This window comes from Toxorhynchites rutilus, chromosome 1, assembly GCF_029784135.1.
Source record: "Toxorhynchites rutilus septentrionalis strain SRP chromosome 1, ASM2978413v1, whole genome shotgun sequence".
In the NCBI taxonomy this organism is placed as follows: Eukaryota; Metazoa; Arthropoda; class Insecta; order Diptera; family Culicidae; genus Toxorhynchites; species Toxorhynchites rutilus.
This window is the reverse complement of record NC_073744.1, coordinates 87,360,332-87,373,976: the sequence shown is the minus strand read 5'-3', so window position 1 is coordinate 87,373,976 and position 13,645 is coordinate 87,360,332. Positions and strand designations below refer to the sequence as shown.

At 39.6% G+C, this 13,645-nt stretch overlaps 1 protein-coding gene across 1 annotated transcript in view; it reads left to right on the top strand.

Annotated features, from left to right (window-relative positions):
* The window catches only part of LOC129762667 (RNA-binding protein 12), a 120,145-nt gene extending 108,353 nt beyond the window's left edge, over positions 1-11,792 (top strand). The window contains exon 3 of the mRNA XM_055761149.1: positions 9,397-11,792. Coding sequence (XP_055617124.1) covers positions 9,403-10,602 — 1,200 coding nt within the window. The 5' untranslated portion in view covers positions 9,397-9,402 and the 3' untranslated portion in view covers positions 10,603-11,792. The remainder of the gene's footprint in view (positions 1-9,396) is intronic.
* Positions 11,793-13,645: the final 1,853 nt, after the last annotated feature.

The window sequence follows — 13,645 nt, the reverse complement described above, 5'->3', positions numbered from 1 at the left end:
TGGGAATCGTCCAATCCACGGTCAGCAGAGTACTAAAACGATACTTCTAGAACCTAACCATCGACCGGGAGGTGAAGAACGGCAAAAATGGATGCTCCGTCAGTGAAAAAGATCACAAGCGCGTAGTTAAGCAGTTTAGACGTGATCCGAGAAGTTCGGTCCGGGATGTCGCCAATAAGCTGAATTTGTCAAGTTCATTCGTCCAGCGGACCAAGCAGCGGGAGGGCCTGCGTACATACAAGGTTCAGAAGGCTCCTAACTGCGACGAAAGGCAAAACATGGTGGGGAAGACGCGTGCCCGGAAGCTGTACACCGAAATGCTGACGAAGCCGGATTGCCTGGTAATGGACGACGAAACCTACGTCATTGAGCCACATATTGAGCTTCGCCCAATAGAGAAATATTGGGCGATTATGAAGCAGGCCCTCCGGAAGAACCCAAAAGTTGTCAAATCGGAGGCGGACTTCAAGAGAAAATGGATTTCTGTTAAAAAAAACTACAACCTGACGTTGTACAGAACCTTATGGACGGGGTAAAGAGGAAGGTGCGATCATACGGGCTTGGGCTAGAAGTATGAATAAAAAGAAAATGCCAAAAGTTGTTTAATAGTTTTTATTTTACTGTCTAAAATTTTCAAAAGGATCGGTCTACTGGGCGAATTTTTACAGCGTTTTTTCCGTGATGCAATTTGATGTGACACACCCTTTACCAAGCAGCAGTCTCACTCCAGTCGCGCCGATCTTGAGCTGTTTGGCCAAGGTGTTAGAAAGACTTTTGCATGACAAGTTGTATTCAGCTGTTCGGCCAATGATCTCGTAGTCTCAACATGGATTCATGAAAAAGCGCTCGACAACCTCTAACTTGATGACCTTCAACAGCACAGTTATCCGCAGCATTGAGAAGCGTCGGCAAGTAGACGCCGTGTACATAAGACTTCTCGAAGGCTTTATATATAGTAGCTCATAAATCACCGCTTCAAAACTGAACCGCTGTGAATTGTTCGCTGGCTGAACTGTTTCTGAGATCACCGAAATATCATCAGGTGTTCCGCAAGGCAGTCACTTGGGACATCTGATCTTCGTTTTATTCATCAAAGAAGTGTGTGACCACTTAAGCTCCTGTAAGTTGCTATACGCTGATGATCTTAACCTATGCCGTACGATCAACTCGATGCTAGATTGCTGTGCACTTCAAACTGATATTGCTCGGTTAAATACGTGGTGTCAGTTGAACGGCATGCAAGTAAACACAGCCAAATGCAAGGTCATCACCTTCACCCGTGATCAGTCACTGATCAGATTCGAATACTCGATGGACCAGTTGACGCTTGCTAGAGTCGATGCTGTAAACGATCTTAGACTGATGTTGGACAACAAACTACGATTCAATGAACTCCATTTCGATCGCGAAAGCCAATGCGATGTCTGGATTTTTACGCCGCAACGCTGCGCAGTTCGACGACGTTTATGCGATTAAAACTTTGTATTGTTCGTTGGTTCGTAGTGTTCTAGAATATGGATTGCAAATTTGGGCTCCATATCATACTGACCACATTTTACGAAATGAACAGATTCAAAAAAGATTCGTAAAATTTGCGTTACGCCGACTTCCATGGTATGCCCTGACAATTTGCCTCCACAGAGCAGAGCAGAGATATGCACTCATCGGACTACAAACGCTATCAAGTCGATTAGATTTTTCGTTTTTGTCATTCGTCATTATATTGACTGCAGTAGTCTGCTACAGGACATCAGTTTCCATGCACCAGCCCGCCAGTTTCGCAATACTGGCCTTTTATGGATTTGAAGAAACCGTACTGACTATGGCTACAATTGCACTCGACTAATGCTGCAGACTTTTCAATGACGTGTGTAGATATTTTGATTTTGACATTGACAGAGTAGTTTTTGAGGATAGTATTAAGTCTCTGTAACCAATCTGTATGACTTTGTGTCGAAGATGTGGATAAATAAATATTTTATCCGCGGCGTAGACAGCCCGGTATAGCGTGTTATGGTCGGGGCGTTCCACAAAATTTTCGCAGAGTTATCGTACTTCAGCAAAACATTGTGCTCGTTATTCCGCGTTAACTTATTTCTCAACTTCGTCTGGATGTCAGAGCCGAAATTCAGGATATTTATAAAACTCGTCACGAGCCATATCTCTTATTAACTCTTGATCATAGACCTCGTAGCCCTCAATTCAGTGAGTAGCCCATTCAGTAAGCAAACAGAGCGGCACTTATCTAGACTCCATGGCAATGTACATGATTATGTCTTCCACAACCTGGATAGCAATGTCTAGATACTGACGTGAATTGGCATACATCTTGGGATCATCCATTTTAAAATGGAAGGGTCACATATTCGTGGGCGCCCTTGTCATACCATGACCGTTTCGCTTGTGTGTCCCACTGAATTGTCTTGGAATATTCCACTCTTTATCTGCAACACATCTTCCATATCATTGAGATTCAGAGCCGTGCTCTATTGCCTCTTTGCATGGTGCCGCAATCTCACAACGGCGGGATGTATTTTATAGATTTCCAATAGCCTGACGGGATTCGGGTGTGGTATGGATGTAAAAACCTTACGATAATCGATATAGGGGTTCAGCTGGTTAGAAGTGTCTGTCCAATTATTGCCATGAATATAGTCTGGTTTGTGCATTCATACGTATTTTTCTTGCCCCTTTCAGCTAATCTGTGAGGATGTTGTACTGTTCCTAATCAGTAGAAACTTTGGCATTGATAATGCCGCTTAGCATTTTGTAAGGACCTGATAGGACAAAGGCCTGTGCTCTAGTGAAATCAATGCGTTGTTTTCATTCGGGGAAGAAAGATGACGCCACGGGTTGCTCCTTATATAAGCCCTCAGCTGTCTTTGGATGTACGACGAATACCTTTTTTTCTTCCATTAGCTCTGAATACCATCTGGGCCCAACGTTTCCAAAATTATGAGATCATTCCGAGAATAAACCGGAAGGGTTTGTATCACAATCGATCGTTCGTTAACACCATGAGGGCTTCACCAAGACGCCGCAAGTACTTTAGATTCACTTGACAAAATTGAGATACTTTCACTGCCACACCAATCTTTGTTTTGTTTCAAGGTTTGCACATAAAAATGATCAATGTCGATGTTTTACTATTCATCATCAGTTCAACCTATATTTAATGGAAAATCGGACCAATCGCTATTTCTTCATGTGTCATACATTCTCTCGCGAAACGTGTTATTACTATTTTTACAAAATTTAATTCTATTCGCAGCACGTCTCAATGGAACTGTTAGCATATCTAGAGACTGAAACTTGCTGTTTGATCATGTCATTCAAGTACATACTGTGATGTATCTGGTATACTCGATTTTTTCAGCATTCAGTTACACATGGGGAATCTCATTATGCTGGAACACGTCAATTCAGACGATCAACATGCATTTTAAATGATATACACTGTGGGTGGCATTTAAACTGTTCGCTGAACAGCATCGACATTCAGACAACGTTCCAATAACATTGATGTATCTACAAGAAATGATTCAGCGTCGCTTGGTGTGATTGAAGATGAATTCATTAACATTAAAAATATAAAAAAAACGCACCAAGCGCTGTTAAACACATGGAATGTTTGTTTTTCGAAATTCAACATTCCATTATCTCCGCTTAACAGCTGATGCATCACCGTTTACCAGCTGAAAATAGAGTGAGCATTATGGGAGCCCATTTAGCAGAAAGCAGAAACAAAACTTGAATTTAATTTACTCGTACAATGTAAATGTACCTACAGGCCATCTCTCCGAAGCAAATTGAAGCAGGAAAAAAAAACTACCGCCCGTTGTAAAATAGAGAGAAAGGTAAGGGGTATTTTGCTTAATTGCATTGTTGAAGTAACAATCTAGTTTTTTTGTGCTAGATATTCATTGATTAGCTCTTCTTTCTCCACATAAGAGTTCGTTTAATTAGGATTGTTTTTTTCTTTCTTTCCACATCTTGGAGCATTCCCGTTTTTCTGTTTTTCCTCCACAGTTAAGTAGGCGTAAGAATTATATCATTTCAACGAGAGATCTTCATGAGTCGTTTTATGAGAATCTATTTTACAGTTTGTGTGTAATTGACGGTAAATATTTTCTCTGTCTTCATTGAGGGATTCAAGAACAAACTAATTCAACAGCCGTCTGTATGAATCACCTTATGGCGTTTTGTCGGTTAGTCTGACAATTTAAGGTAATCTATGGTTTGAACTTGAAATTTTGTTATTCGGTTCCGGCGTTCGAGTATTTTTATTGTCATGGGTATATAGTATGGGTACAGGGGGTTAATCCAACAGAAAAGTATGAAATAATACCATTGCATCTTCATATACCTTATTCGAACTCACGTGTTTCCTTTGTACAAGAATCAACTTCTAGTAGTAATGCAGCTTCTTTGGGAAAAAACGGAGAAGCGAAACGATAATCAGCCATCCAGGCAGAACTAAATGTTCGACCCAATATCACAACAGACAACCCAATTCAATTTATCCATTATGGAGCTTGAATTCATACGTGCGCAAAACATGGGTAAATTTTATTTAACTTTCTACATCTGTGAATTGCGCGGTTCGCGCCAGCAACATGTATTGCATATCAAATAGTTGAAACAGTATTCCGCTCAATCATACAAATTGTTCCTTCGCGTCCCAGTTTAGCGTCCTAGTCCGAATGTATAGAATGTGGTGACAAGATATGACGTGAACTGGATTGTATGTGAACTTATGGTATGGTATATAAATGCTTATGGTATTCAAAGGTGTGATTCGAGTAGATCCGCACAACGATGGTTTCAATGTTTTCGTTCTGGTGTAGAGGTCGTCGAAGATGCGCCACGCTCCGGAAGGCCTGTCGTCGAAAATTGCGACAAAATCGCTGAATTAGCCGAGAAAGACCGGCATAGTAGCAGCCGTAGCATCGGCCAAGAGCTGGGGATAAGTCATCAAACCGTTATTAACCATTTGAAGAAGCTTGGATTCACAAAGAAGCTCGATGTATGGGTGCCACACACGTTGACGGAAAAAAACATCTTTGACCGTATCGACGCATGTGAATCGCTGCTAAATCGCAACAAAATCGACCTGTTTCTGAAGCGGATGGTGACTGGCGATGAAATGTGGGTCACTTACGACAACGTGAAGCGCAAACGGTCGTGGTCGAAGCCCGCTGAAGCGGCTCAGACGGTGACCAAGCCCTCATTAATGGCCAGGAAGGTTCTGCTGTATGTTTGGTGGGATTGTCAAGAAATAATCTATTATGAGCTGCTTCCCTATGGCCAAACGCTCAATACGGACCTGTACTGTCAACAACTGGACCGCTTGAAGGTAGGACTCATGAAGAAGAGGCCATCTTTGATAAACAGAGGCCGCATTGTCTTCCATCAGGACAACGCCAGGCCACACACTTCTTTGGTGACGCGCCAGAAGCTCCGGGAGCTCGGATGGGAGGTTCTTTTGCATCCGCCGTATAGTCCGGACCTTGCACCAAGTGACTACCACCTGTTTTTGTCCATGGCGAACGAGCTAGGTAGTCAAAAGTTAGCCACAAAAGAGGCCTGTAAAAAATGGCTATCCGAGTTTTTTTTGCTAATAAGGAAGCGAGCTTCTATAACAGGGGTATTATGAAGTTGGCATCTCTTGGGAACATCTAACAAAACGGCGCATATTTGACTTAAAACAGATGATTGTAACTAATTTTATGAACAAATGAAAATTCAAAAAAAAAATACCGCAGGACTTTTTTGACAGCCTAATATTATAATTCTCCTTCGTTTGATACATTTTGAAACATTTCCCAACTGTAACTGTTCCTGGTTTCCTGGCTTTTTCCGCCTTTTATCTTTCTATTTGAACATACAGAACAATGCGTTTTAAATATGTGTATGCATTATGGAGTTTTCTATGAAGCCTTTTCTCAAGCATTGATGATTACTTTTGTTTATACTGGGTCTTTTACTAGCTGACCCGGCAAACTTCGTCCCGTCCTTAAGTTTTTGTTATCAATACCTTCTAATAATCACGTTTTATTGCCAAACGAACGTTCATGGGTCCAATCGCAAAACTGTTCATTTATTGATCTTCTAATCGACCATTTAAAATGACTATGAAGTTCTTAGTACTTCTACCAAAACTCGTCGTTATAATATAAGATTATTGTCAGACACAATTCTCGTTCAAGATTTTTCAACCACTTTATGTTTCTCCATGTTTCTCCGTTACATGGAATAAATGTTTGATAAAGAAAATATGATAGACTAAAGACATCCATAAATCGAACAATTCCATCCTCAAGTTTTGCTCTTATCAACCCATTCGGCGATCTATTTTTATTTGTATAGATAGAAGAAGATATAGGAGTGCGTTTTATCACCCGAAAATCCATTTCCAGTTTCAAACAAAGATCAATTTCTTTCGCGCAAACATCAAATGGACTAACAACGCTTGTCACTATGCAAACCCAAAATATAATTAAAATATAATAAAAGCTTAACAATTTCCTTACAGTCTAGATATTTTTTTCCATTTCTGAAAATATTTATCAACAACGATTTGCAACTGGTAAGGATTATTTGTTCCACCTTTTTATCTCACTAATTTTTATTATCTATATCTAAATGAACCGGAATTGTTTTTAACCAATGCCTCTTTGAATCTCCAGAATGAATTTTAATGTCTGTTATGTTACTCTTAAAATAGCGTTTTATTTTTAAATGCACTCCAACGCAGTATCATGGACATTTTGCACAGTTTTAAGAAATTTAACCTCAGTTATTTCACGTCAAGATTTCGTTCCTCAGTAAAAGTGCCAGATAAAAAAACATGTCAAATTTTCATGGAATATTTTGAACGTTAATAACTATTTTTGCTGTAAACGGATGTTGACGGATGAAGAGACACTGATTTGCATATCAATGGAATTGAAAATTCTCTGTTTTATATGTTATGCTTTACAATTCCCTAGTTCATAAATGGTTTACATTAACAAAAATTGGAAGCATACCCATTTTTCACACATTTGTTTTGTGAATTACCTGTGCTTTCTACACCGAGGAACGGCTGGAGTATAGTTTTTATATACCACTACACATAAGGTGTGCTCGAAGCGCTCGCTCGAACTGCAAATGCTGCGTTCGTTCATACGGACACTGTGAAGAGAGGAGATATTGCAAATTAACTTCGCCCGTTTGTAACTTATTGGGTATAAATAAGCCAATCACGATTTATAATACTCATTCTCGCTCCAACTAGCAAGCAGTCAGCAGATTCTCTGATGTCACACACATCGGTTTTCCTCGATCCTAAATTCAAAAGCAAAATCATTTCTGAGGATCGGAAAAAATTTCATCGAAAACAATTGGTTAGCGATTGCAACTAAAAAGCTTTTTGTCGACATTTCAACATTTGACGTGCTGTTTCGGACCCATAAGCTGGAATAGTTCAAAATTTGTATACCTTTGGAAAGTATACATTGAGTACCTTCGTTTGACTTTGGAAAGTTTTGCTTGTTTGCTACTATCTAATTGTGTCCCATAAAATTGTACTTCCTGTAGCAGTGTCACGGGTTAACCACATTCGAATTGCTAAAAACATAGGGGGCCGATTCTGAGCGGGGAATGTCAAATTGTCGACTGATGCCTTTTTGTATTGCAATTGTTTGTACATATTCACGTTGGAGAGCCTTAACCCTTCTCTTCGTTGGCCGAGGCATTTTGATTGAATGTAATACTTTTCCGTTTACTATTTTTGAAAGCATAGGAGTTTTCTGTTTTCAAGTTTGGGACCACAGATGAAAATTTAATATCTTGTGAGTAATCGTTTCGAGTTTGGTTGATATTACTTGATGGGAAGTGTGCGGAAACGATCATTTTCTTCACACTGTTTCGCAAAATTATTGATTTTTGGGTGTGGGAGGGAGATGAAAGAAATAGCGCCATTGTGGCAGCCATTTGTGGCTTCCTTCCACCTAATTAAGGTGACTTAATGTAATAAATTGGGATGACAAAACATGCGTTAAAAATTAATTTTGGGTGTAGGAAAAGCGTATACTACCACATTTTCTCATTACAGCCGAAATGTACTACAGTAGTATTGTGACAACGGAGTGGATCTCAAGGAAGTTGAGGTCCTTGACCTATGCAATTCTCTCCGATTCCGCCCAATCGAGGAATGGGCAATCGTCGAAAAAAGGCTAAGAAGAGTAATTTGGTGACTTGGAATGTAGCAGAAATGAAAGATATAGTGAAATAAAATAATCTCTCAGATTGGACAGAAATGTGTTAAAAATATGTAGCGGTTAAAAATTGCAATTATGCCAGATCCATCAGAATCATTTTTGAGTATGTTTTATTTCGTCGAAACCCTCAAAGATAGAGCATGTTACTGATTTGATAAGTCCGGATTATAAGAATCTAGCGCTTTAATGCAATAATAAAATATTTTTTGTAAACATAAATCAAGTTCATTTTGACGTAGGACAACGTCTCTTAATAAGGGTTTCAAATCAGAAAAGAAGTCACGTTTTTATGTATCATGTTAAGGTTAGTAATTATTTTTGCTGCAAACGTATTTTTATGATTTGCATACTAATCGTATCGGAAACTCTCCAAAATTCGTTTGATATGCTATACATTACACTATCTTTTTCTGTAAGTGGATGGTTTAAATTGATGATAATTCGAATCAATCCAATTGCTCCATACATTTTTCTGTTTATTTGTGTGTCTACCCATATCTATAATAACGAGCGACTGATGTATTGACGAGCGAGAGACTATATTTACATACTATTGCAAATCAGTCGCAGGTGAATCGGTCGCTCGGAATGCAAATGCAGAAAACAAATACTGCGTCATGTGAACGAACACTGTGGACAGAAGAAATATTCCAATGTCAGCATAAATAATTTGTTGTCTCGGTCAAAGCGTGAAAGCAGAGCCGATTCTTGCTCTGCTCGAATCTTGCCAAATCATGGTCCACTTGGTCCAACCACCTCGCTCGTTGAGCTCCTCTCCTTCTTGTTCCTTGTTGGATTTGATGTGAACACCATCTTTGCAGGGCTGCTGTCCGGCAATCTTGTAACATGCCCTGCCAATCGCACTCGTCCAGCCTTGATGACTTTCTGGAGGCTGGGTTCTCTTCAGAGTTGCGCCAGTTTGTCGTTCAATCTCCTTCTCTATACTCCGTTTTCCTGCACACCGCCGCATATCGCTCTGCACGTTCTGCACGCCGTAACACCAAGCACTTGATTATAAGACTTAAATGAATGCAAGCAAATGATTATGATTCAAAAATAAATGTACCTACCCATGTCTCATTTCATATAAATCTCGTAATAATAACATACAATTTTTCTTCCTTTCTTTCAGATAAAAATGAACATGATGTGTCGAATCATCCTATACTGCCTACTTACTCAACTGCTGCATCAGACGCTGGCAGCTCCCGTGGATCGGTCCCATGTGCTTTCGTCGGTTCAGCAGATCGGTCGCCAGTATACACCGCAGGATAACACAGACTCATTCTCCAAAGAACCAAGTGACACTGAGTTGGAAAATGTTGACGACAGCAAACCGGAAGTTGATGTCGACAACATTGAAGCCAAGGAACCAGCAATAGCGGATTCAGAAAGTGATAAGCTTGAAGAGTCATCTAGAAAATCCAAAGGACTGAAGTCTAGATTTTTCGACAATCTAACTGCTCAAAGCAATAAGAGGAAAAACAAAATGTTTGGATACTTTGGATACTACCCGCAGCCAACTTATCCACAACCAATGGCTTTCCCGTCCTACTATCCATTAGAATATTTCGATGACTACGTCCCATTGGAGAGTTATCCAAATGTTAATCCACTAGTTAGTCTACAAAATTACCAGCAAAATATGGCTGCTCTCCAGAGTATGGCAGCCATTCAAAGTATGAACAACCTCCCATTGCCAATGATGTCCCCGACGGGTCTTCCCAATTTGAACAATTTGAACAACTTAAACAACAATCAAGCAGCTCAGGACTACCAAAACATTGGTGACTACTCATCCAACGATAACCTTCAGAACTTGGAAGATGAAGAAATTGTTTCCCGTACGAATCAAGGTGCTGCCAATCGACGTCGTCCTAACTATAAGAATTCTCCAATTTATTACATCCGTCTGCCACCTACTCCATACATGTTCGTACCTGGACTCGGATATATATCCCAGCCACCAACTATTCAACCAATGACTCCGGCTGTCCCGCAGTATCCTCAATTGGCTCCTCCAGTGACAATGAGTCCATTCTATAATTTGCCGATAAATTTCGTATCTAACGGTAAACCAAGTGGTATCTACCAGTGGAACGGCACCCCAACTCCTGCTCCAATTCCACAACCAGCGTACGCTCTTCCATATCCCGCTGCACGACCACCACCGCAGCGCCCCCTGTTTAGGCCTAATCCATTTGTGCAAGACTCGAAGATTACTCATCTGAAGGGTCCGTTCATTTTCAACGGAAGGCCTGAGGAAATTTTCCTTCTTCAAAACTCGATCAACCCATTCTTCCAAGCGCCCATCAGCCCAATCAACGGTTATTATTAAGAAACTACACCATTCGTCCTCAAATCTGTCCTAGCAGTGTGTTACATCTGGAAGTATGTAATCTGAGTTGCACTCTTAGACATGGTCACTAAAGCCTGAGGCACACCGCGTAAATGAATAAATGACCAAACAATTTACAAAATGAGTACTGATCACATAAACAGAATTCTATTATAAAACAATAATTGCGCGCGTTGTGTAATATTTTCAGTACAAGAGTACTTCAGGAAACTCACATACAGCTAAGCCTATCATGCTACTTTCATGATACTGTGATATCAATCAGTAAATGTTCAATATCATGTTTTTGTGCAACTTTGAACTAAACTATGATTTTGATTCCGCACAAAACTTTCATCATACTTTCCACTGCAAGGAATACACTGAACTAAAAAAAATCGAAGTGCCTCATACATTACCTGTAAAACTCGCTTATTAAATTTACGTTGTTCTGTCTTCCATCCAAACTGTGTCTTATTTCATGTTAGTCTTTCCTATCTTTTGTTCAATATAGATATTTTCAACCCAGTGTTGTATTCTAATGAATTATTATCAATTAGACTTTATATGCGCAACTCGAAGGAATGTTTCTCACAAACGCATCCTCAGTTCGATGCATTCATAATATGCACGCCGGCAGAGAAATGTTCCGTTGATTTGCTGCTATATAACTTATTACTTAATATAATAAACCTAGACGATGCCTTAGCGTAGTGTTCTTATTTATAGTTCATTCTTTTGAGTTGCTCGAAACAACGATAATTAACTGTGGTACCTCTTCCTTTGAAAAAAAAAGAGTACGTTGTGACGCAACACATTGAATAAAATATGCAAGTAATTATGAATGAGCATATATTCGGTTGCTCAAATGGTTCAATAATCGCTGACGATAGGCATTACAATGGTAGTTGAATCTGTGGTAGTACTTAGGTAATATAAAAATTGTCTTAATGATCGTATTAAAATGCTACCGTACATAGAATGTTCATAGCTCGCCAGTGAAAAGATCTTATAATATTTAGCATTTTCCAGGAGTGTTCAAAATTGTTAGTAAGACCATACTTTTCAGAGTGAACGGAAATGCGAAGAAACTTATCCAAACCCGAAAGATCGAATAATGAATAGTATTCTAGTAATTAGAGAATAACGAATTGTACTGATTATGTGTAGAAAATAAAAGTCGTCTCTAATCCAGTGTTGATGAATCCAGAAAAGAAAAAGAGAAATAGTTTGTCCGTGTCGATTTTTGGGAATCTCAAAAGCAAAATTTGTATGACTCTGCCATCATTTACGCAGTTAGAACAAGTGATAATCAGGAAAAAATATGAAATATCCGGTAAGTACGTTACTCCGCCAAACTATTACAGGGTGTCGACTACCTGGGAAAACTTTCAAAATCAGGAAATATCATGGAATTCAAACAATGTCAGGGAAAATCAGGGAGTTTTGTCACAAATCTGAAAAAATGCAAAAAAATGCAACTCCGCCGATTAGAGTTTTGATTATTGCAGTAGGGTAAGTGTACCAATAATGGATGAAATATGTCACCAACTTACAGAAATTTGCGAATAAATACTCTATTTTAGTTCAAAAGTATACAAAAGTATGCTTTTTCTAGCAGTTTGAACTCTGTTTTTGAAGATTCTCACTGATATTACGATGATCAATTGACTTAATTGTATAAACAATTTGTTTGAAAATGTCACTTCCATATGCCAATTATGGTAATAGTGTTCCTGAAGTTTCGTAATAAGTGTACCTATAGTCTGTGCCACATGGAAAAGTAGGGGAGAGAGGAGGACACTTTTTTTTCCTTAATTTTTAGTATTTTTTTGTAAACTTAAAAAAAATCCTGAATTCATCCTGTTTATCATTTGGACACCATATGAGCGTGTTAGAGGTGTGTGTTGATGCGATTACGAATGGTTTATTCGAATTTTTAAAAATTGCCTTTTTGTCCGAATGTGCCCCATGTGTGGGGCAGTGCTTCAACATTTTCCGGGGACAAAGTTGCCAAAGTAAAATCTATCTGTGCTGTACACACAATGTTTTGCAGCATTGTTATATTACACGATGGGTCAGTTGCTACCTCCGCTTCAGTAGGAGAAATCATTTGAACATTCAAAATCCTTGTCCGAACATTCAACATCCTTGTCCGAAAGTCTTGAGACTGGATAGCAATCTGCCATTTTGAATCCAGCTAGGATATTACTCAGATTGAAAGAAGCATTGTAGGCCGATACAACTATACCTGAAAGGTCGTGTATAGAAATAGTTTTTCCGGGATGGTTGAGTAGCCAATCGTTCTGGGAAACTGACAGCTTCTGCTTGGAAGGGCCCATAACTGAAACATCCAGCAGTTGTAAGTGATTTGTGACATAAAGACTGCCCCAGAAAGTATGGACGCAGTCAGAAACCGCTGCCATTTCACAATACTTTATATTTGGTCCTTTTTTTTGGCTGCGTCCCGTTGTTTACTTTTGTCTCTCAGCACCTGTGCAGTGGCATATTTTTTCTAGCAGTGTTTTTCCAAAATGCGTGGCCTTTCAGCAGAACAACGGCGAAAAATTGTGCACAAATGGTGTACAGAACCCGGATTGTCATTAAGAAAGTTAGCAAAAATCGAAGGTGTTAGTGAGAAAGCCGTGCGAACAGCGATCAGGAAATTCAGTGAGGATAACTCTTTTGAGGATAAACCGAAAACAGGTCGAAAAAAGGTCCTGCCAGTCCTCGTTTGGATAAATGTATAATGAAGGCGTTCGAGCAAAAGAAAGAGGTATCCGAACGGGATGTGGCCAAAAAAGTTGGCACGTCGAAATCAAACGTTCATCGCGCAAAAGAACGTTTGAATCTGCGAACATATAAGAAGCAGAAGCAGCCAAAACGAACCCCAAAACAAGAAGCATCGATCAGGCCCAGAGTGCGAAAGCTGTACGATACGATGCTTGCTGGGAATTCGAAGAGCATAATAATGGACGATGAAACATACGTTAAATTCGACTATAAATCCTTGCCGGGGCCACAGTATTATACGGCGCGAGAA